General features: G+C 38.6%; 1 protein-coding gene across 18 annotated transcripts in view; it reads right to left on the reverse strand.

Moving 5' to 3' along the window:
* The window catches only part of CSNK1G1 (casein kinase 1 gamma 1), a 178,934-nt gene that overhangs the window by 104,159 nt on the left and 52,649 nt on the right, over positions 1-22,126 (reverse strand). For 13 of the 18 annotated variants that reach the window (XR_003515678.1, XR_003515680.1, XR_003515679.1 and 10 more), the window contains one exon: positions 828-1,226. Coding sequence is in view for 15 of the 18 variants with exons in the window: in XM_027569970.2 (XP_027425771.1) it covers positions 828-1,008 (181 nt within the window). In the remaining 3 variants the exon portion in view is untranslated. Of the gene's footprint in view, positions 1-827; positions 1,227-8,611; positions 8,637-13,135; positions 13,251-20,488; positions 20,538-22,126 lie in introns of those variants that run through there. The other 5 variants (XM_027569959.1, XM_027569955.1, XM_027569960.1 and 2 more) reach the window with 3 other exon arrangements.

Raw genomic sequence — 22,126 nt, forward strand, 5'->3', positions numbered from 1 at the left:
GAGAAAAAGCAAACACTTTAGCCTAAAAGGGAACCTCTTCACATTCTCCAAGCTGATGTCCAACTTCATATAAGATCTTTCATTTTCTCTTCCCAATTCATCTAGGGAGGGCCACTGAAAAATTTATAAATGCCTACTGTATCTACTTCCCAATTTCACATCTTCAAACTGGTTGGTTTTGTCATTTTTCATCATACTCATAAATTCATACTTGAAATTAAAAAATCCATTTCCTTGGTTGGGAAATAAAATTGCATAATTTCTCCCTGGAGTTCTAAATCAATCCTGATGTTGGTTATTTCCAGGAAGAAATGCAAACATAGTATCAGTTGGAAAGCCTCTCTGAACAGGATGTATATCCTTATAGACTAACTCTGGGTATTACTCAGTAAGGATTTACCCCTTATAAGGGGTAGAGTCTGAATTAAAGCAAGGCCTTACTCCCTCCTTACAGTGTGGTTCAAGAACCAACAATATCTAGGTCACTTGAAGTTTGTTAAAAAGAATTTAAGGCTCTACCTCTCAGACCAACGAAATCAGAATTTTCATTTTATTGCTATCTATATGCAGCTCTCCCTACATCATAAAATCTCAGAATTGGTGGTAAAATTAAAAGCCTATCATACACAAACAGAGATGAACCTTGGATACAATTATAATTGGTAGTGACTACAGTCCCCTTCACAAATTCTTTAGTTCTTAAAATAACAAGTCCTCCTTAAGATAATGACTCATGAAATTATAATTGCTTGTTCTAAAACACACCAAAGCTAATTACAGCTGTTGTTGTTGTTGTTGGAAGCCACTGATATAACCAAAGTCCTTACCTAATCTGAGCTCTCCGAAGTTCCCACACCCTATCTTCTTGCCAACCCTGAAGTTGGGTCCCACCATAAGAACCCCAGAGGATGTTGAGGAGCCAGACGGTCGGGGACAGTGGGTACTCCTTTGTGCCATGGGTTTAGTTGTCCGTTGTCTTTCATCCTTCTCCCTACTAGGATGGTCCATGATCCTACACGACAGAGTCTCTGCACGAGTAGCCTCAGTCCGTATATCTCTCTCGATACAAAACTACATCCAAATAAACCGTAGTCAGAGAAAATTAAGGAGATCTTTTGGCACCATAGTTAAGTTTCTAATGTATCTCCAGGAGATGAAAAATCATTGATTTGTTCTTGTAGGACATGTAGTCTGTGGATCTCAAGCATAGGAGGATATTTTGTAACCTAGGTAAAAATCAAGAAAACATACAGTTAAAAATCAAATTTTAAAACAAATTCAGAAAGTTACCACTAATTAGAATGGATCCTATCCAAAAATGAACAAAGTGGATAGCTTCCTGAAATGGGTTTTGGTTTTATATTCTCCAACAGTTTAGCCATCTGGACTAGTTATTCATCTGGTAACATAAGCTCAGTAGGCTGCAGACCATAGCAGCTAAGGGAACACGCAAGCCTTTAACATAAAATGCTATCTTTGGGGTGCCTAGGGGGCTCATTCGGTTAAGCATCCAACTCTTGATCTCAGGGTCATGAGTTCAAATCCTCTGTTGGCCTCCACACTGGGAGTGGAACTTTCTTACGTACGTACATACATACATACATATATACATACATAAATAAATGCTATCTTCTAGTACTGGACATATGACCCGCAAGAAAGCCATCTGCTCCCTTTCTCATCACTGGCCAACAGAAAGATACAGTGGGGTTAGGTCTAGTTAAATAAATTGAGGACATTTAAAAGCTCTTCCTTCAACTTTGTATAGAACCTATCATAAATGAAGTTACTTACTGTCCCCCCCCCCCATCCCCACCATATATCGAGCACTGACAGCAACCACACAATCCAAAACAAGTTACTGGTGACACAGACGTCTATAAAAGACTTCCCAAAACCCTAGTAGTACTAAGCAGTCCTAGACTAAAGCTTTGTAATTGTATCTAACATCCTCCAATTACCTTTGTTGTTCACTAAAAGTCCTTCAGACAGTATTAGTAAGAGAAGGGAAATAAAACAACATGTTTTAGATAGTTCTGTCTTAACTGGTGCAGGTATGTGTCTATGTATGAGAAACTGTCAGGCTATACTTTATTCCCTTACCTTATAAATTTCTTTGAAGACAGGAAAAAGATGGATCTTAGCCTATCCAGACAATTTTGAGCTACTCAACTAACTCCCAAATTTTCATAAATTATCACTAGTGTAATAGTTTCATTTATAAGATTTGGAAAACTGTAATACCTTATCTACTGCTCTTCATATTTTTCATATGTGTTCACTCTAACAGATGGAGGTTATTTTCATGCTTGTCATTAACTTTCTCCATTACGCTTAAACTCATGAAACATTAGGTGGAGTAATCATGTACAGCCCACATTATCCATGTATACTTGCATGTATGTATAGAAAAACATACAGCACTTCCCAGGTTAGAACCCTGCAGAAAGTCAAAAATCGTGTTCAGCTGGGAAAAGGATGTTTTTAACACTTGTAGCTTGTAGCCCAGAAGAATCACATTAACTCCCACAAACATGGAAAAAACTTACATTTAAGATACCAATTTTCTAATCTATGCATGCAACATGAGCATGGTCTAATCTGTAATTATGAAAGATTAATAATATTTAATACTACTTTTATATGGCACCTCTCATTTAAGAAATCAAACCAATTGAACAATTAAAATTTTCAAAATCCTATTTATCACCACCCATTGCTCAAAACTATTTTCTACTTCCCCACTGCAAACTTTTTAGCTTGTCATTTGAGTTCCTTCAATATTAAACTCCCTATTTAAATTCTTGTAGTAAAAAGTTACTACATGGGGTGCCTGGGTGGCTCAGTTGTTAAGCATCTGCCTTCGGCTCAGGTCATGATCCCAGGGTGCTGGGATCAAGCCCCGCATCGGGCTCCCTGCTTAGCGGGAAGCCTGCTTCTCCCTCTCCTGCTCCCTCGTTTGTGTTCCTTCTCTCGCTTTGTCTCTGTCAAATAAATAAAATCTTAAAAAAAAAAAGTTACTACAGTGCTCGCTTCGACAGCACATCTACTAAAAAAAAAAAAAAAGTTACTACATAAACACAAGGAGCATCCATTGTTAGCCCTTATACCTAGAATGGCCTCTTCTGTCTTAAAAGCCTGACTCACATCCTATGTCCCTTGTGAAACCTTTTATAACCAACTCATTATTAATACTTGGAGCACCACTGTGTATACTATGTATATATTTGCCACTTAACATGTACCAGATTATATTGATATCTACTCTAATACTCAATTTGATTATAAGCCTTTGAAGTTAGGGATCTTGTCATATCTCCTTTAGTTTCTTGCATATAAATGGTACTTAATAAATACTGAGTAACAATTATGATGGTCTTGCTTAACAGAAAACAGATCTTCAATGACATAACCAAATATTTACACAAAATAGTACAAGAGAATCCTGATTAACCCTAAAAACTCAGAATTCATCTAGAAAGAAGCTACTATTATTTCAATTCATTAGTGTTAGGACAGGATAGTTAGGATTTCTATTTCACAAGGATATTAAATGATTTATTTTCAGTTAGTAGCAGATAACATATGAGAAAGTTAGCTCAAGAACCAGGTCAAATGGGGGCACCGGTTAAGCGTCTGCCTTCAGCTCAGGTCATGATCCTGAGGTTCTGGGATTGAGTCCATATATATATGGGCTCCCTGCTCCACGGGGAGTCGGCTTCTCCCTCTGCCTCTGCCTTTCTCCCTCTCTATCTCTCTCAGTCTCTCATGAATAAATAAGTAAAATCTTAAAAAAAAAAAAAAAAGAACCAGGTCAAATAGAACATCCAAGGTAAACACTGTTATACTTTATTTTTAAAAAATGACTTCCAAAGATAGCAGTAAAATACAAACTATAAGATTTGTCCATTTTTTCTTTTTTACAATAAAAAAAGGGGAGCAGAGGGGCACCTGGGTGGCTCAGCTGTTAAGCGTCTGCCTTCAGCTCAGGTCATGATCCCAGGGTCCTGGGATCAAGCCCTGCATCAGACTCCCTGCTCAGGGAGGAGCCTGCTTCTCCCTCTCCCACTCCCCCTACTTGTGTTCCCTCTCTCTGTCTCTCTCTGTCAAATAAATAAATAAAATCTTTAAAAAGGGGGGGAGGGAAATTCCACTTTTTTGTACCATAGACAAAAATAAACTCAAAACAGATTAAAGATCTAAATGTAAGACATGAAACCAGAGAACTCCTAAGAACAAACAAACAAACAAATACACACACAGACACATACACAGGCAGTAAACTTGGATATCAGCCTTCAGCACTTTTTCTGGATATGTCTCCTTAGGCGAAGGAAACAAAAGCAAAAATAAACTATTGGGACTAAACTAAAAAGCTTTTGCACAGCAAAGGAAACCATCAACAAAACAAAAAGGCAGTCTACTGAAGGAGAGAAGATATTTACAAATGATAGATCCAGTAAGGATTAATACCCAATATATGAATAACTCACACAAATCAAGGCCAAAAAAACCCCAAATAACCTGATTTAAAAATGGGCAGAGGGCGCCTGGGTGGCTCAGATGGTTAAGCGTCTGCCTTCGGCTCAGGTCATGATCCCAGAGTCCTGGGATCGAGCCCCACATCGGGCTCCCTGTTTCTTGGGAGCCTGCTTCTCCCTCTGCCTCTCTCTCTCTGTCTCTCATGAATAAATAAATAAAATCTTTTAAAAAAATAAATAAATAAATAAATAAAAATAAAAATGGGCAGAAAACCTGAATAGACATTTTTCCAAAGAAGACAAGCAGACATATGAAAAGAGGCTCAATATCAATAATCAGGGAAATGCAAATCAAAACCACAATGAGATATCACCTCACACCAGTCAGAATACCTAGTATCAAAAAGAAAAGATTATGGGGCACTTCACTGGCTCAGTAAGTAGAGCATGCACTCTTGATCTCAGGGTTGTGAGTTCGAGCCCCACATTCAGTGTAGAGATTACTTAAAAATAAAATCTTGGGGCACCTAGGTGGCTCAGTCGGTTAAGTGTCTGCCTTTGGCTCAGGTCATGAGTATGGGGTCCCGGGATCAAGCCTGGGTCAGGCTCCCTGCTCAGCAGGGAGTCTGCTTCTTCCTCTCCCTCTGCCCCTCCCCCCACTTGTGTGCTCTCTCTCCCTATCTCAAATAAATAAAATCTTAAAAAATAAAATAAAATAAAATCTTTTAAAAAAAGACAAGAAATAACAAGCATCGGCAAGAATGTGGAGAAAAAGAAACCCCCATATACTGTTGGTGGGAATGTAAATGGGTGTAGCAACTCTGGAAAACAGTATGGAGATTCCTGAAAAAATTAAAAATAGAAATACCATATGACCCAGTAATTCCACTTCTGGGTATTTACCTGAAGAAAACAAAAACACTAATTCGAAAAGATATATACACCCCTGTGTCTACTGTAGCATTATTTACAATAGCCAAGATGTGGAAGCAACCGAAGTTTCCATCGATAGGTGAATAGATAAAGATGGGGGTGTGTGTGTATAATGAAATATTAGTCATTAAAAAGAATGGAATGTTGCCAGTTTGTGACAACATGTGTGGACCTATAAGCTATTATACTAAGTGAAATAAGACAGAGAAAAACAAATACCGTATTATTTCATTTATATGTGGAATCTAAGAAACAAAACAAATGAACAAAAAAAACAGATTCATAAATACAGAGAACAAACTGGTGGTTGCCACAGGGGAGGCAGATTCAGGGGATGAGCAAAATAGGTGAAGGAGATTAAGAGGTACAAACTTCCAGTTATAAAATGAGTAGGTCACAAGGTTGGAAAGTACAACATAAGGAATGTAGTCAATAACACTGTAGTAACTTTATGTGGTGACAGATGGTAACCACACTTATGGTGGTGAGCATTTCATAATGCATGTAATTGCTGAATAACTATGCTGTACACCTGAAACTAATATTGTATATCAACTATATGTTAATAAAAAAGGAGGGAGGGAGAGAAATTATATAAATGCAATAAGATGTTTCTTTTTCTGGTAAATAAGCCATTTGGCAATTACTTGTAACTTATTAAACATGTAAATGCTATGATAAATTTTTAGAATCATACCAGCAAGTTCCCTAAGAAACTTAATTCTAGGGGCACCTGGGTGGCTCAGTTGGCTAAGCGTCTGTCTTCAGCTGAGGTCATGACCCTAGGGTCCTGGGGTTGAGCCACACATTGGGGTCACTGCTCAGCAGGGGGCCTACTTCTCCCTCTCCCTCTCCCTCTGCCTGATACTCCCCTGCTTGTGCTTTCTCTCTGTCAAATAAATAAAATTTTAAAAAAAGAAAGACCCTTAATTCTAATAGTTTCTATGAATTTAAGCATGCCTGAATTAAGAGGAAAGATATTTTTTCAAGTATAACACTCCACACATTCTTTGTAATCCAAAGTTATAATTCATTTCAGGAACTGGTTTACCGCCTCCCAGAAGGCATCATTCCATTAATAAAGCGACACTTACTGAATAAAAACAGATGTATACACATGGCTTTCCTGACTGGGAAATTATAAGAATTCTCCATCAGGTTAAAGAATTGTTGCTAATAGTAAAATTAAAAACTCCAATTCATCAAATTGTAGGTAGGGAACTTATGCCAAATCTGCTGGTTTATGATAGAGTTGAAGAATATGGCTATCTTCAACAGTGGTCAGTGAAAAATTTTCCTAGAAGATATCTAGAAGACATCTTAGAGCATTCTACCACATTGAAATGGGAGAAACTTATGTTTCTAGTAACTATCACCCTGAGCCAACATTCAAAAGAAACAGGCCAAAATGGGGCTCAAAGTCACTCTCTCATAAGGCAACAACGAATGCTTTGTGGAAGAGATAGGTATGGTCCTCTAACATGAATGAAATGAGTAAAGTGGTTTTATTGCTTTATGTAGGAGTATTTTGAGAAGCTGTATGAAGTCTAAAAAAAATTAAGTCATATTATAAAACCACCAAAGAAAATGTTTAAAGAATTACAGCTGTGAATCTGTTAAGAGAAAATAAATCATTGAATTAGTTTATTTCAGATTCTCATATATTGGCACCATCAAAATGAGGCATGTAAATATTTAAATTTTAAAGTCAAAACACACACAGCCTTTGTTGATAGTCAAGACAAGAGACAGTCAGCCTTCTAAATCTCTCTCTTCTGATATAACTTATGAGGAAATTGCTTAAAGGTGTAGGACTGCTAGATCATATGGTAAGTGTACATTTAACTTTAAAGAGTCTCTGAAGTGACTACACTCTTCTGCTGTTCCTTCATCTACCACATACTGGCTTTGGTGTGAAGGCTTACAGCCTCTCGGTCACAAGTTTCAGCTTCAGATATCATTTCTCACACCAGTATCCAAAACAGAAATGAAAGGGCAATAGCAAAAAACTTTCTCGTCATGTATCTGTTTTTTGGTAAAGATGAAAATTCTTCCCAGAGCCCACAGCAAAGTTCCCCTTGTGTTAAGTTGCCAACAGTGTACACAACAATCCCTGAAATCCCCATTGTAAGCTCCTCAAAGAATGAGATGAAGCCTGACCTGATGTTTAGAACATAGGATAAGTTGGGGCACCTGGGTGGCTCAGTCAGTTTAGTGTCTGCCCTCGGCTCAGGTCATGATCTCAGAATCCTGGGATCGAGCCCTGAGTCGGGCTCCCTGCTCAATCAGGCTCCCTGCTCATCAGGGAGTTGGCTTCTCCTTCTCCCTCTGCCCAACCCCCTCATGCTCACGCTCTTTCTCTCAAATAAATAAATAAAATATTTTTTAAAAAGATTTTATTTATTTATTTGACAGGAAAAGAGAGCGAGAGCAGGAACACAAGCAGGGGGAGTGGGAGAGGGAGAAGCAGGCTTCCTGCAGAGCAAGGAGCCCGATGTGGGGCTCGATCCCAGAACCCTGGGATCATGACCTGAGCCGAAGGCAGATGCCCAACAACTGAGCCACCCGGGTGCCACTAAACAAATAAAATCTTAAAAAAAAAAAAATAGAACATACGATGAGTTTCAAGAACAGTATCACACTGAAAGAAGGTCACTGAGTAAATATTCAGTAAAAATGGTATCTGCATGTGTGTATGTGCTTGTATGTGTGTGTGCTAAAAGACTATCAAAAATTACAGAATAAAAAAATTAAAGAACAAATTAAGGACAAATAAAAGTCTTATAACTCATTTTAGCTTAAAAGAAAAAAGGACACTGTAAGAACATCACTTTAATTAATCTAACAAATGACCAAAATTTATTTTAGCCACAATACATTACAGGAGTGCTATTATTAAAGGGAAGACCAATGTTTACAGGTCCTGATACTGCTTCTGTTTTCCACAAATTCCAATTATTAATGTCTCCCAAATGTTTCCCATTCTTACCACCCTACCCCTCACTGCTCAGTCTATTCTCATCTAATGATTACTTTTTCAGTTTTATTTAAGATCACACTCTTAGCAATTTCAAATACAAAATATAGTATTAACTACAGTCACCATGCAGTATATTACATCCCCAGAACTTAATTATCTTATAACTGCAAGTTTGTACAGGAGTCTCCCCGTGTCTCCCTTAACCAGTTTCTGTTACCTATGGTAAACTTCCATCCAGAAGCAGATAATCTTCCTTCTGCCATATCATCAGAAAGTCAAGAGAAGCCTAGGGCTACATCACAATGCCTGTGTCACTCCACTTCATCTCATCATATAAGCACTTTATCATCTGACACCATCACAAGAATAAGAAGGCGAGGGGCGCCTGGGTGGGTTCAGCTTGGGTCATGATCCCCGGGACCAGGATCGAGCCCCGCATCAGGCTCCCTGCTCAGCGGGGAGCCTGCTTCTCTCTCTCCCTCTACAGCTCCCCCTGCTTGTGCTCTCTCGCGCGCTCTCTCTCTCAAATAAATAAATAAAATCTTAAAAAAAAAAAAAAAAAAAAGAGGGACGCCTGGGTGGCTCAGTCGTTAAGTGTCTGCCTTCGGCTCAGGTCATGATCCCGAGGTCCTGGGATCGAGCCCCACATCGGGCTCCCTGCTCGGCGGGAAGCCTGCTTCTCCCTCTCCCACTCCCCCTGCTTGTGTTCCTGCTTTCGCTGTGTCTCCCTCTCTCTCTGTCAAATAAATAAATAAAATCCTTAAAAAAAAAAAAAAGAAAAAGAAAAAGGGACTACAGTACAGTAAGATCATCTATTACAGTATATTGTTCTAACTGTTCTACTTGTCAGTTATTGTTGCTAATCTCTTACTGTGCCTAACTGATAAATTAAACGTTATCACAGGTATGTAATATAGGAAAAAACATAATATATATAGGGTACAGTACTATCCATGATTTTAGGCATCCACTGGGGGTCTTGGAACTTATCTATCGCAGATAAGGTGGGGGACTACTGTACCTTTTAACCACCTTCACAACCCCCCTATACCCACTATTACCCCTGCCTCCTGCCTCAGGCAACACCAATCTGTTGCTCTGAGTTCAGGTTTTTTATATTTCATATATATGAGATCATACAGTATTTTGTCTTTCTCTTATTTCACTTAGCATAATGCCCTCAGGCTCACGTCACAAATGGCAGGATTTCATTTATTTTTATAGCTGAATAATATCCGTGTGTGTGTGTGTGTGTTACACACATACAACATATCTTATTCATTTATCTGTTGATGGGCATTTAGGCTGTTTCCATGTCTTGGCTATTGCACATAATGCTGCTATGAACATGGGGATACAGCTATCTCTTATTTTTAATTTCCTGAGGAACATCCCTACTGTTTTCCACAGTGTCTGTACCAATTTACATTTCCACTAACGGTTGCACAAGGGTTCCCTTTTCTCTACATCCTCACCAACATTTGGTATTTATCATTTAGGTAACAGTCATTTTAACAGGTGTGAAGTGTTACTACATTGTGGTATTGATTTGCATTTCCCTGATGATTAATAATGTTGATAATCTTTCCTATCCATATTGGTCACCTGTATGTCTTCTTTTCAGTTCCTCTGCCTATTTTTTTTTTTTAAAGATTTTATTTATTTATTTGACAGAGAGAGAAAGACAGAGAGAGAGGGAACACAAGCAGGGGGAGTGGGAGAGGGAGAAACAGGCTACCCACCGAGCAGGGAGCCCGATGAGGGGTTCCATCCCAGGACCCTGGGACCATGACCTGAGCCAAAGGCAGACGCTTAAGGACTGAGCCACCCAGGTGCCCCTGTTTATATATTTTAGATATTAAGCACTTATCAAATATAGGATTTGCAAATATTTTCTCCCATTCAGTAGGTTGCCTTTTCATTTTATTAATGACTCTTTGCTATGCAGAAGCTTTTTAGTTTGGGGCACCTGAGTGGTTCAGTCAAATGAGCATCAGACTCTTGATTTCTGCACAGGTCACGGTCTCAGTGTTGTGAGATCGAGCCCCGCACTGGGCTCTGCATGGAGTCTGCTTGGGATTCTCTGTCTCTGCATCTCTCTCCCTCCCTCCACCCCTTCCACAGCTCGTGTGCATGCTCTCTCTTGCTAAATAAATAAATCTTAAAAAAAAAAAAAAAAAGCTTTTTAGTTTGATGTAATTCCACTTCATTTTTGCTTTTGTTGTCAAACTAAAAAAAATCATTGCCAAGACTAATATCAAGTTGTTTGTGCTCTTTGTTTTCTTCTAGGAGTTTTGTCATTTCAGGTCTTACATTCAAGTCTATAATCAATTTTGAGTTCATTTTTGTGATGAAAGACAGGGGACCAGTTTTCCCATCACCATTTATTGAAAAGACTATGCTTGGGGCGCCTGGGTGGCTCAGATGGTTAAGCGTCTGCCTTCAGCTCAGGTCATGATCCCAGGGTCTTGGGATCAAGCCCCACATCGGGCTCCTGGCTCAGCAGGGAGCCTGCTTCTCCCTCTCCCTCTGCCCCTCCCCTCGCTCATGCTCTCTCTCTCTCTCTATCTCTGTGTCTCAAATGAATAGATAGAATCTTAAAAAAAAAAAAAAGTTAAACAAAAAAGACTATACTTTATTGTATATTCTTGGCTCCTTTGTTAGAAATTAATCGACCATTTATACATGGGTATATTTCAGGGATCTCTATTCTGTTCCCTTGATCTATGTGTTTTTATCCCAGTACCATACTGCTTTGATTACTGTAACTTTGTATTACAGTTTGAAATCCAGAAGTTTTCAGCCACCCACGCATCCCTCGATTTCTTTTTCTTGACTAATAGCTCCGGCTAGGACTTCCAATACTATGCTGATTTCTTCTTTGACCCACTGATTGTTCAGTGGCATGCTGTTTAATCTCCACGTATTTCTGAATTTTCCACTTTTTCTTGTAATTGATTTTTAGTTTCATGCCATTGTGGTCAGAAAAGATCCTTGAGGGGCATCTGGGTGGCTCAGTTGGTTAAGCATCTGCCTTCAGCTCAGATCATGATCACAGGGTTCCTGCATCCAGCCCCACGTCAGGCTCCCTGCTCAATGAGGAGTCTGCTTCTCCCTCTCCGTCTGCCTCTCCCCCTGGCTCATGCTCTCTCCCTCTCCCTCTCTGTCAAATAAATAGGGGCACCTGGGTGGCTCAGTTGTTTAAGCACCTGCCTTCAGCTCAGGTCATGATCTCAGGGTCCTGGGATCAAGCCCCACATTGGGCTCCCTGCTCCACGGAGAGCCTGCTTCTCCCTCTCTTGCTGTGTCTCTCTCTGTCAAATAAATAAATAAAATCTTTTTAAAAATAAATAAATAAAATCTTAAAAAAAAAAAGAAAGAAAGAAAAGATGCTTGATATGCTTTCAGTCTTCTTAAATTTATTAAGACTTGTTTTGTGACCTAACATATGATCTATCCTGGAGAATATTGTGTGTGGGTAAGAAAAATGGGTATTCTGCTGCTGTCAAGTAGAACATTGTGTAAATGTCTGTTGAGTCCATCTGGTCTAGCATATACTTTAAGTCCAATGTTTACTTACTGAATATCTATCTGGATGATCCACCCACTATTGAAAGTGGGGTACTGAAGGCCCCTACCATTATTGCGCTGCCATCTATTTTTCCCTTCAGGTCTATTAATGTTTACTTTATATATATTTAAGAGCTCCTATGTTGGGTGTATAAATATTTACAGAAGTTATATCATCTTGTTGGACTGACAACATTACCACTATGATGACCTTGTTCTTATTAGAGTATTTGTCTTAAAGTCTGTTTTGTCTGATATAAGTATAGCTACCACTGCTTTCTTCTGGTTTCCATTTGTATGGAATATCTTTTAACATCTCTTCACTTTCAGTCTGTGTGTGTCCTTAAAGCAGATGTGTCTCCTGTAGGCAGCATATAGTTGGGTCTTATCTTTTCATCTATTAAGTCATTTCATGTCTTTCGATTGGAGAAATTTAGTCCACTTATATTTAAAGTCATTATTGATATATATATGGACTTACTATTACCATTTTGTTAACTATTTTTCTGGCTGTTTTATAATTCCTTTGTTCTTTTCTTGTTCCCTTTGTCTCTTCCTTTATGACTTGATGATTTTCTTTAGTGTGTGCTTAGATTCCTTTCACTTTCTCTTTTGTGTATCTTAAAGCTTTCAGCTTTGTAGTGCAATGAGGCTTATATAAAATATGTTTCCAACAGTCTATTTTAAGTTGATAACAACTTAAAATGCACATTAAAGCTCTATATTTTTACACACACACTCATTTTATGTTTTTGATGCCACAATTTACATCTTTTTACCTTGTGTATCCATTAAGAAATTATTGTAGCTTGTTATTCTTACTACTTTTCTCTTTTAAACTTCATACTAGATTTATAAGTGATTTACCCACCACCATTACAACATTAGAGAATGCTGGATTTAACTATATATTTACCTTTACGAGATTTATACATTCATATGTTTTCCTGTTAATAATTACCATCCTTTAGTTTCAGCTTAAAAAAGTCCCTTTAACATTTCTTTTAAGGCTGGTCTAGTGGTGATAAACTCCTTCAATTTTTGCTTGTCTGGAAAATTCTTCATCACTCCTTCAATTCTAAAGGCTTTCTGACCTCAGTGACCAACTTTATGACCATTATTTTTAACACTTTATCAAGTAAATCATTTACCACTGTTTCTCGAGTTTTACCTTGTTCTTTTGGTCAGAAAATATTCCTCTGTTTCTTCATTTTCCTTGACTCTGTTGGTTTTTGTGTATTGGATAAAACATCCACCTCTCCTAGTCCTGGTAGAGTAGTCTCCTGTAGATGAAACTTACTGCTCAGCCAGGCCCTAGCTCTTTGCTGTTTCTCAAATCTTTGTGATTGTCCAAGCCACCTTCTTTGTTCTTAGTGGTTCCCAGTAGTTAAGGATGGGCCAACACCTGTCAGTGACCCAAAGGGGAGGACCTAAGTCAGCATTTCGATTAAGGCTAACTAGAAGCTGGACCTTCAGGCAGCAGCTTTTAAAGTATGCAAGTAGATCACTTTCAGGGAGACTGAAAGCAGGGCTTTTTAATCTGTTCCTTCTGCATTAAGCCCTCAGGGCTATAGTCTAAAAACTGTTATAGTCTTGTGGGACTCACAAACACAAGCCCTGCTAGCCACCAGAATCAGGCAATCACGGGGTGTACCCCCAGGCAGCAGCCACAAAAACCAGGGCACCAGATGATTATACAGACTCAGTCTAAGGAGACACCGGTGATGTGCAGTGGGCCAGAGGGAGAGTCCCGCATCAGGCTCCTTGCTCATGGGGGAGACTGCTTCTCCCTTTGCCCCTCCCTCCACTCATCTCTTTCTCTCTCTCTCAAAAATAAAATCTTAAAAAAAAAGAAAGAAAGAAAATAAGAAAAGGCAAAAGACCCAGAATAGCTAACACATATTTCAAAGAGAAGTACAAAGTCAGATGACTAACACTATTCAACTTTAAGACTCACTTTGAAGCTACAGTAATCAAGACAGTGTGGTACAGGTAAAAGAATAGACAAATAGATCAATGGAACAGAAGAGAAAGCCTAGAAATAGGCCCACACAAAAATAATAAAACTGATCTTTGACAAAGGAGCAAAGGCAATACACAGTGGAGGACTGTCTCTTCTAAAAATGATGCTGGAAGAAATGAATGCTACATGCAAAAAAGTGAATCTAGACACAGACCTCACACCTATCACAAAAATTAACTCAAAATGAATGACAGATCTAAATGGAAAACACAAAACTATAAAATTACTAGAAGGTATTATAGAGAAAATCTAAGTGACCTTGGGTTTGGCAATGATTTCTCAGATCCACCACCAAAGGTACAATCCATGAAAGAAAAATTGATAAGCTGGACTTAATTAAAATTAAAAACTTCTGCTCTGCAAGTCACTGTTAAAAGAATGAAAAGACAAGCTACTGACTGGGAGAAATATTCACAAAACAAATACCTGAAAAAGGACTCTTATCCAAAATATAAAAAAAAACCCTTAAGGGGCACCTGGGTGGCTCAGTTTGGTTAAGTGACTGCTTTGGCTCAGGTCATGATCCCAGGGTCCTGGGATCAAGTCCCACATCGAGATCCCGGCTCAGTGGGGAGCCTGCCTCTCCCTCTGGCCCTCCCCCTCTCATGCTGTTTCTCTCTCTCAAATAAATAAATAAAATCTTTAAAAACAAAACAAAAAACCCTTGAAACTAAACAAGAAAATAAACCCAATTAAAAATGGGCAAATGGGGGCACCTGGCTGGTTCAGTCGGTAGAGCATACGACTCTTGATCTCAGGGTCCTGAGTTCAAGCCCCAAGTTGGGTGTAGAGCTTACTTAAAAAAAAAAGAAAAAGAAAATGGGCAAAGGATCTGAACAGATACCTCACAAAGACATACAGATCACAAATAAGCATATGAACAGATGATCAACATCATATGCCATTAGGGAACTGCAAATTCAAATAAGGTACCACAACACTATTAGAATGGAAAGCACAAAACACTGACAACATCAAATGCTGGTGAGGATGTGGTGCAACAAGAACTCTAGTTCATTGCTGGCTGGAATGCAAAATGGTACAGCCACACTGGAAAACAGTTTGGCAGTTTCTTACAAAGCTAAACATATTCTTACCATATGATCCAGCAATCCTTGGTACTTATTCAAAAGAACTGACAACTTAAGTCCATACAAAAACCTTCACATAATGTTTTTAGCAGCTAAACATAGTAAATGTTTTTATTTGAAATGGCCAAAAAGTGGAAGCAACGAAGGTATTTTTCAATAGGTGAATGGATAAACTATGATATAGCCATGCAAAGGAATATTATTCAGCAATAAAAATAAATGAAGTATAAAGCCATGAAAAGAAATAGAGGAGCCTTCAAAGAATATCACTAAGTAAAGGAAGCCAATCTGAAAATACTATATACCATACGATTCCAACTATATGACACTCTGGAAAAAGAAAAATTGTGGGGACAGTAAAAAGATCAGTGGTTGCTAAAAATTCAGGGAGACAAAGGGAGAAAGGGATGAAAAGGTAGAGGGGATGTTTGGAGCAATGGAACTATTCTATAGAATACTATAATGGTAGATACATGTCATTATGTGCTTGTCAAAACCCATATAATATATAACACAAGGACTGGATTCTAATGTAAACTTTGGGCTTTAGTTAATAATAATACAGTCAACCCTTGAACAGCACAGATCCACTTATAAAGGATTGTTTTGTTTTTTTAAGATTTTATTTATTTATTCGACAGAGAGAGACACAGCGAGAGAGAGAAACAAGCAGGGGAAGTGGGAGAAGGAGAAGCAGGCTTCCCACTGAGCAGGGAGCCTGATGCGGGGCTCGATCCCAGGATCACGACCTGAGCCCAAGGCAGACGCTTAACCAACTGAGCCACCCAGGTGCCCCTATAAAGTACTGTTTTTTTATAAATACAGTACAGTATTATAAATGTATTTTCTCTTCCTTATGATTTTAATATTTTCTTTTCTCTAGCCTTTATTTTTTTTTTAAGATTTTATTTATTTGACAGAGAGAGAGACACAGCGAGAGAGGAAACACAAGCAGGGGAGTGGGAGAGGGAGAAGCAGGCTTCCCACCCAGCAGGGAGCCCGATGCAGGGCCCCATCCCAGGACCCCAGGATCATGACCTGAGCCGAAGGCAGAGCTTAACGACTGAGCCACACAGTCGCCCCTCTAGCTTACTTTAAGAATACAGTATATAATACATACAACACACAAAATTTGTGTTGACTATGTTATTAGTGAGGCTTCTGGTCAACAATAGACGATCAGTAGTTAAGTTTTTGGGAAGTCAAAAATTATAGGCAGATTCTCAACTGCACTGGAGGGCGGGCATCCCTAACCCCCACATTATTCAAAGGTCAACTATAACTTTAAATAAGCATGTATTATTTTAGTTATTAAAAAAAAATCATAAGATAAAAATTCCCTCAATTTTCTAACACAAACCAGCAAAAGCATATCTGCAAAGCTACCTATCTTTCCATCACCTTCTTCCTGTCTCAAACAGAACAGGTGGTCCTCTCACCCAAGGCATGTAACTTACAAACTTTACTGTATCATCTCCCTCACCTATAACCTTTATCCTCTCCCTCTCTCCTGATCCCCTACAATGAGCAGCAAACATGTTCAAAACATTCCCATTAAAAATACAAGACACAATGCCCATGCCTTGGTCATTATCTCTGGTCCAGCTACCATCCTCTCTCCCATGGGCCCTTCACAATCTAACTGAAGAGTTGTCCTTCCTTACTGTTTCTATTTCCTTATTATGAACACTGCACAATATGGTTTTTAATCCTATCCCTCCAAACCACTGTTACCTTTCTCTTCCCCAGGTAAACCACACCCTTGAGGTCAAATCTGAGGAACACTGTTCAGTCCTTATCTTTTTTATCTCCTGGCACTGGTGGCCTTTTGCTCGTATTTAAAAAAAAAAATTCTTTTCCCTTTGAGTTCATACTGTCACTCTCTTCTGACTTTCCTTCTATCTCCCTCACTGCCTTTTTTTTTTTTTTAAAGTATGGTCCATGCCCAGCATGGAGCCGAACACAGGGCTTGAACTCACTGCCCTGAAATCATGTCTTGAGCTGAGATCAAGAGTCAGATGCTCAACCCAGTGAACCACCCAGGTGCCCCTTACTGCTCCTTACTCAGCCTGTCCTTAAATGGTTTCATTTCCCCTGAATACTGGCTCAAGCCTCTCTTCTCACTCAACATTACTTCATGGCTTCTAGTCATACATTCCCTCAACATAAAACTATTAAGCATTTAATATGTAAAAGACACTGTTCCCAGGCACTGCTACATTGTCCTAAGCATTCATATCATACGTTCATTACATGCTAATAATTTACATTTCCAGCCTTTCTCCTGAGGTTGAGATCTACATAGTCAGAGGTATACTTAATTTTTCTACCTAAACATAAAAAATGCAGATACTTCAAACTGAACACTCCCAAATGAACTCATCTCTTGGCTCCCATTTCTCCCACCACCCTTTCCTCCCCAAGAAAACTTGAAACCTACTTTCTTCTCCGGGGATCTTATGTCAAGCACAATACTACTACCTCATGACCTAAACAAGAGACAAAAGAACTGTCAATTTTAGCTCTTACAAACACTCAAGTCTAAAGTTTTCTCCATGTTGATTAGGACCATTGTGGCAAAGAAACTATCCTCCCAGAGGGATGGAACACAATCTCGTAACTGATCTCCTTGCTCCAGGTTTCCCCTCTCAACTCTTGCCTCTCCATAGCAATCTCTGCAACACTGTGGCCTGAGGGAACTTTCTAAAATGTAGGTCTGATCTGTTATCTTCCAACACAAACTTTCAATGGCTTCTCAATAGCCTTAAAGAAAAGGTAAGGACACCTATTGAATGGAGCACCAGGTGTTACATGCAAACAATGAATCATGGAACATTACATCAAAAACTAATGATGTAATGTATGGTGATTAACATAACATAATAAAATTAAATTTAAAAAAAAGAAAAGAAAAGAAATAATTTGATATTAAAAAAAAATCTTTTAAGTGGCTTAAAGTCCTTCCTGATCTGGCACTTGCTTATCTCTCCAGCTTCATTTCACTTCAATCCTCCCCTCGCAGTAAATGTTAATGAACACCAAAATTAACTTCATTTCTTCCCAAAGGCCCTCAGCCTGGGCCCCTTAAGTTAACTCATGCTTCCCTTTAGGCTTTACCTTAAATGTCCCTCTGTCTGGAAAACTTTTCCTGACTCCTCAATTCTGTGTTCCACGTCCCTCATGTGTACTCTTTCAGTAGGGCATTTGTTAAGACAGTGAAACTACTCTGTATGATACTATAATGGTGGATATATGTCATTATACATTTGTCAGAACCCACAGAATGTACGACACCTCGAGTGAGCCCTAATGTAAACTACAGGCTTTGGGTGATTATGATTTGTCAATGTAGGTTCATCAATTATAACAAATGAATCACTTGGTGGGGGGTGTTGTTAATGGGGGAGCTATGCATGTTTGGGGGGATATGAGGGGTAAATCTCTATACCTTTTTCTTCATTTTCCTGTGAACCTTAAAACTGCTCTAAAAAATGATGTCTTAAAAAAAAAGAGGATATATACACGTGTGTGCTTGTTTACACGTTTTTAAATATTACTTCTACATAAAAGAACTTCAAGCAATTAATAGCAATCACTGAAGGAGTCTGCATAATTTCCAGGTGTTGAAAAGGAAAAGCACTTATATCTATTCAAAGTGGAATTCCTGGGACACTTGAGTGGCTCAGTCAGTTAACTGTCTGCCTTTGGCTCAGGTCATGACCCCAGGGTCCTGGGATCGAGTCCTACATCCGGCTCCCTGCTCCGCGAGGAGCCTGCTCCTCCCTCTGCCTGCCACTCCCCCTGCTTGTGCTCTCTTTCTCTCTCACTCTCCATCAAAAAAATAAAATCTTAAAGACAACAACAACAAAGTGGAGTTGTTAATTCAACCAACAAACATTTAATGAGTGCCTAAAACTAGGATAGTCACCAGGGATATAATGGTGAGGTCAACATATATGTACCTTCCTGTGCTCACAGAGCCTATACTCTAGAGATGGCATCACAATCAATCACAGGAATAAAAGAAATACCAAGAAAACAAAGACCTGCTGAAATAAAGATTATGAGTAAGTCAAAAGGGAGAATTTTAGATAGAGGGGGATTAAGGCCTTTATTAGAAGCCACACTTAAACAGTGTCCTCAAGGATGAGAAGGAGCCAACCTTATTAAGAGCTAGGAACAGAGCCTCCAGAGAGAGGAACAGCCTGTAAAAAAAGACTTGGTGGAAGAAGACCGACAAGGCTGGGGATTATTGTTTTCAAGGTGAAGACATAGCAGGAGTCCATCATTCAGGACTTTTACAGATCACAAAGAAGAAGCCATTTAAGCATTTAAAGCAATGGAGTGACATTTATATGCAAAGCGTTTTAGGGTTTACAAAATACATTTATATTTATTTTTATTTTATATTTAAATTAAACTTAGTTAACATATACTGTATTATTAGTTTCAGGGGTGGAATTTAGTGATTCATCAGTTGCATACAACACCCAGTGCTCAATACATCAAGCGCCCTCCTTATTGCCCATCACCCAATTACCCTATGCCCCCACCCACCACCCTTCCAGCAACTGTTTCCTATAGTTAAGAGTCTCTTATGGTTTGCTTCCCTGCTTTCATCTTATTTTCTTTTTCCTTCCCTTCCCCTATATTCATCTGTTTTGGTTCTTAAATTTCACATGAGTGAAATCATATGGTATTTGTCTTTCTCTGACTGACTTATTTCACTTAGCATTATATTCTCTAGATCTATCCATGGTGTTGCAAATGGCAAGATTTCATTCTTTTTGATGGCTGAGTAATATTCCATTGTATATATATACCACATCTGCTTTATCCATTCATCTGCTGATGGACATCTGGGCTCTCCATATTTTGGCGATTGTGGACACTGCTGTTTATAAACAGTAGGGTGCATGTGCCCCTTTGAATCACTATGTTTGCATCCCTTGGATAAATAGCTAGTAGTGCAAATGCCAGCTGGTAGGGAATTCTATTTTTTAACTTTTTGAGTTTTCCAGAGTGGCTGCACCAGTCTACATTCCCACCTACAGTGTAAAAGGGTTCCCCTTTCTCTACATCCTCACCACCATCTGTTGTTTCCTGACTTATTAATTTTAGCCATTCTGACTGATGGTGGTTTTGATTTGTATTTCCCTGATACCAAGTGATAATTACATTTTTCAAAATGATTAACTCTGGGTGCTATGTGACCTATTCAGTGAAATGAACCTGGACTTACCTGCCCTGATAAAAACCAATTTATTCCTTGCCATAGATGAGGAAACTGAAGCTCAGATAGGTTATATTCACTAACTAGGTCACATAGTCAAACCCAGCCAGGAGTCCAAAACCTGAGCTCTCTCCCATCTGCCACACATACCAGAGAACCCTGCACTCACTTACTCACCCATTCAGCCCCATTGAATCAAAAGTGCACTGACTTCACAACTGTCCTCCTGAAACAATAAAAAAACAAAAGTGTATGGTGATTTTTAGATGTGTCCACAATTTTTTTTTACTAGGAAGCCAGCCTAATTCTCCCTCCCTTGAATAACTTAAAATTCCTTCTGTTTCCCACACTGATGCTCTTCATCACTTGAACACTATATTTATGACTCCTTTTTGTGGCAAAATTTCTCCATGGGATCTCATTTGCATTTTTTAAAAATTGCAGCTTTATTGATATAATTTATATACCATACAACTCATCTAAAGCACATTTGTTTTTTAAATAATTTTGGGGGGTGCCTGACTGGCTCAGTCAGTGGAGCGTGCAACTCTTGATCTCAGGATTGTGAGTTCAAGCCCCATGTTGGGTGTAGAGACTACTTAAAAATAAAATCTTTAAAAATAATAATAATTTAAAAATAATTTTTGAACTTGGGAGATATCAAATTTAGCCCAAAATTAGTACAACTGGCTTTTCTTGAGTTTGTTCACCTGGTAAATACTGAATCAGTTTCCTTAGTTGGCTCATTCATTTCACCAAACTGACAGAGATGGGCAGGGACCTAGGCCTAAAGGAACTGTCATACAACTGAGAAAAGGATCTTAGGAGACTGTTTCTCCTGCCTTTGGCTTCATCTCTAAATCTTGTTTATATAAATTTGGTAAGGACTGTGAAAAGTAAAAGCACTTATATCTATTAAAAGTGGAATTCTTGGGACGCCTGGGTGGCTCAGTAAGTGTCCGCCTTCACATCAGGTCATGATCCCAGGGTCCTGGGATCAAGCCCCACATTGGGCTCTCTGCTCAGGGGAGAGTCGGCTTCTCCCTCTGCTCCTCCCCTGCTCATGCTCCCTTGCTCTCTCTCTCTCAAATAAATAAAATCTTAAAAAAAAATTTGGTAAGGACTATTTCATGTATAAGCCAACGGTGATATTAAAAGGTTTAATCAGAGAGGAGGGAAAATATGTATTTATATAAATGTTTTTACAAATAATATAAATAAATTATATATAGTTTATCACTTTGCTGTTGTGGCCTCAAAACATATGTACCTAATCTTCTTTTTCCTATGACATATTGGTATGGCTTTTCAAACTTTATATGGTTCTGACAACAGTGCATGGTCTTCCTGGAAAGGATAGTTACAACTGAATTCCTTTCAATTTGGTCCAAAATATACTGTTCCTGGAAGGCATTCCTTGAAACCTGTGGCATAAATTAGGGATGTTATCTCTGTTTTCATCACCCTGATAAAGTTTTCTTCATTACTTTTGTTTTCTTACTGTTTTGTCATTATTGTTAATTCATTATACTCTATTCTTTAAGCAGGGAGGGTTAAGGTTGAAGGCTAATGGGTATGAACGTATAGCTATACTATCTTCTTTCTGGGAGAACTATTTACTTTGAACAAATGTTCAAATTTACTGTGAAACTGGATAAAACCTGGTTTTATCCAGATTCTCATCCATTACACTTTGAGCTGCTTGACTTCTTGTTACTTCATAAAATTTATCACATTCAATTTTCTTGTCAAATTATATATACTTTCCAAGTATTTAAAATGTAACTAATCTCTAAGGATAAAAATCTGACATCC

The sequence above is a fragment of the Zalophus californianus genome, chromosome 6, assembly GCF_009762305.2.
Source record: "Zalophus californianus isolate mZalCal1 chromosome 6, mZalCal1.pri.v2, whole genome shotgun sequence".
Classification (NCBI taxonomy): domain Eukaryota; kingdom Metazoa; phylum Chordata; class Mammalia; order Carnivora; family Otariidae; genus Zalophus; species Zalophus californianus.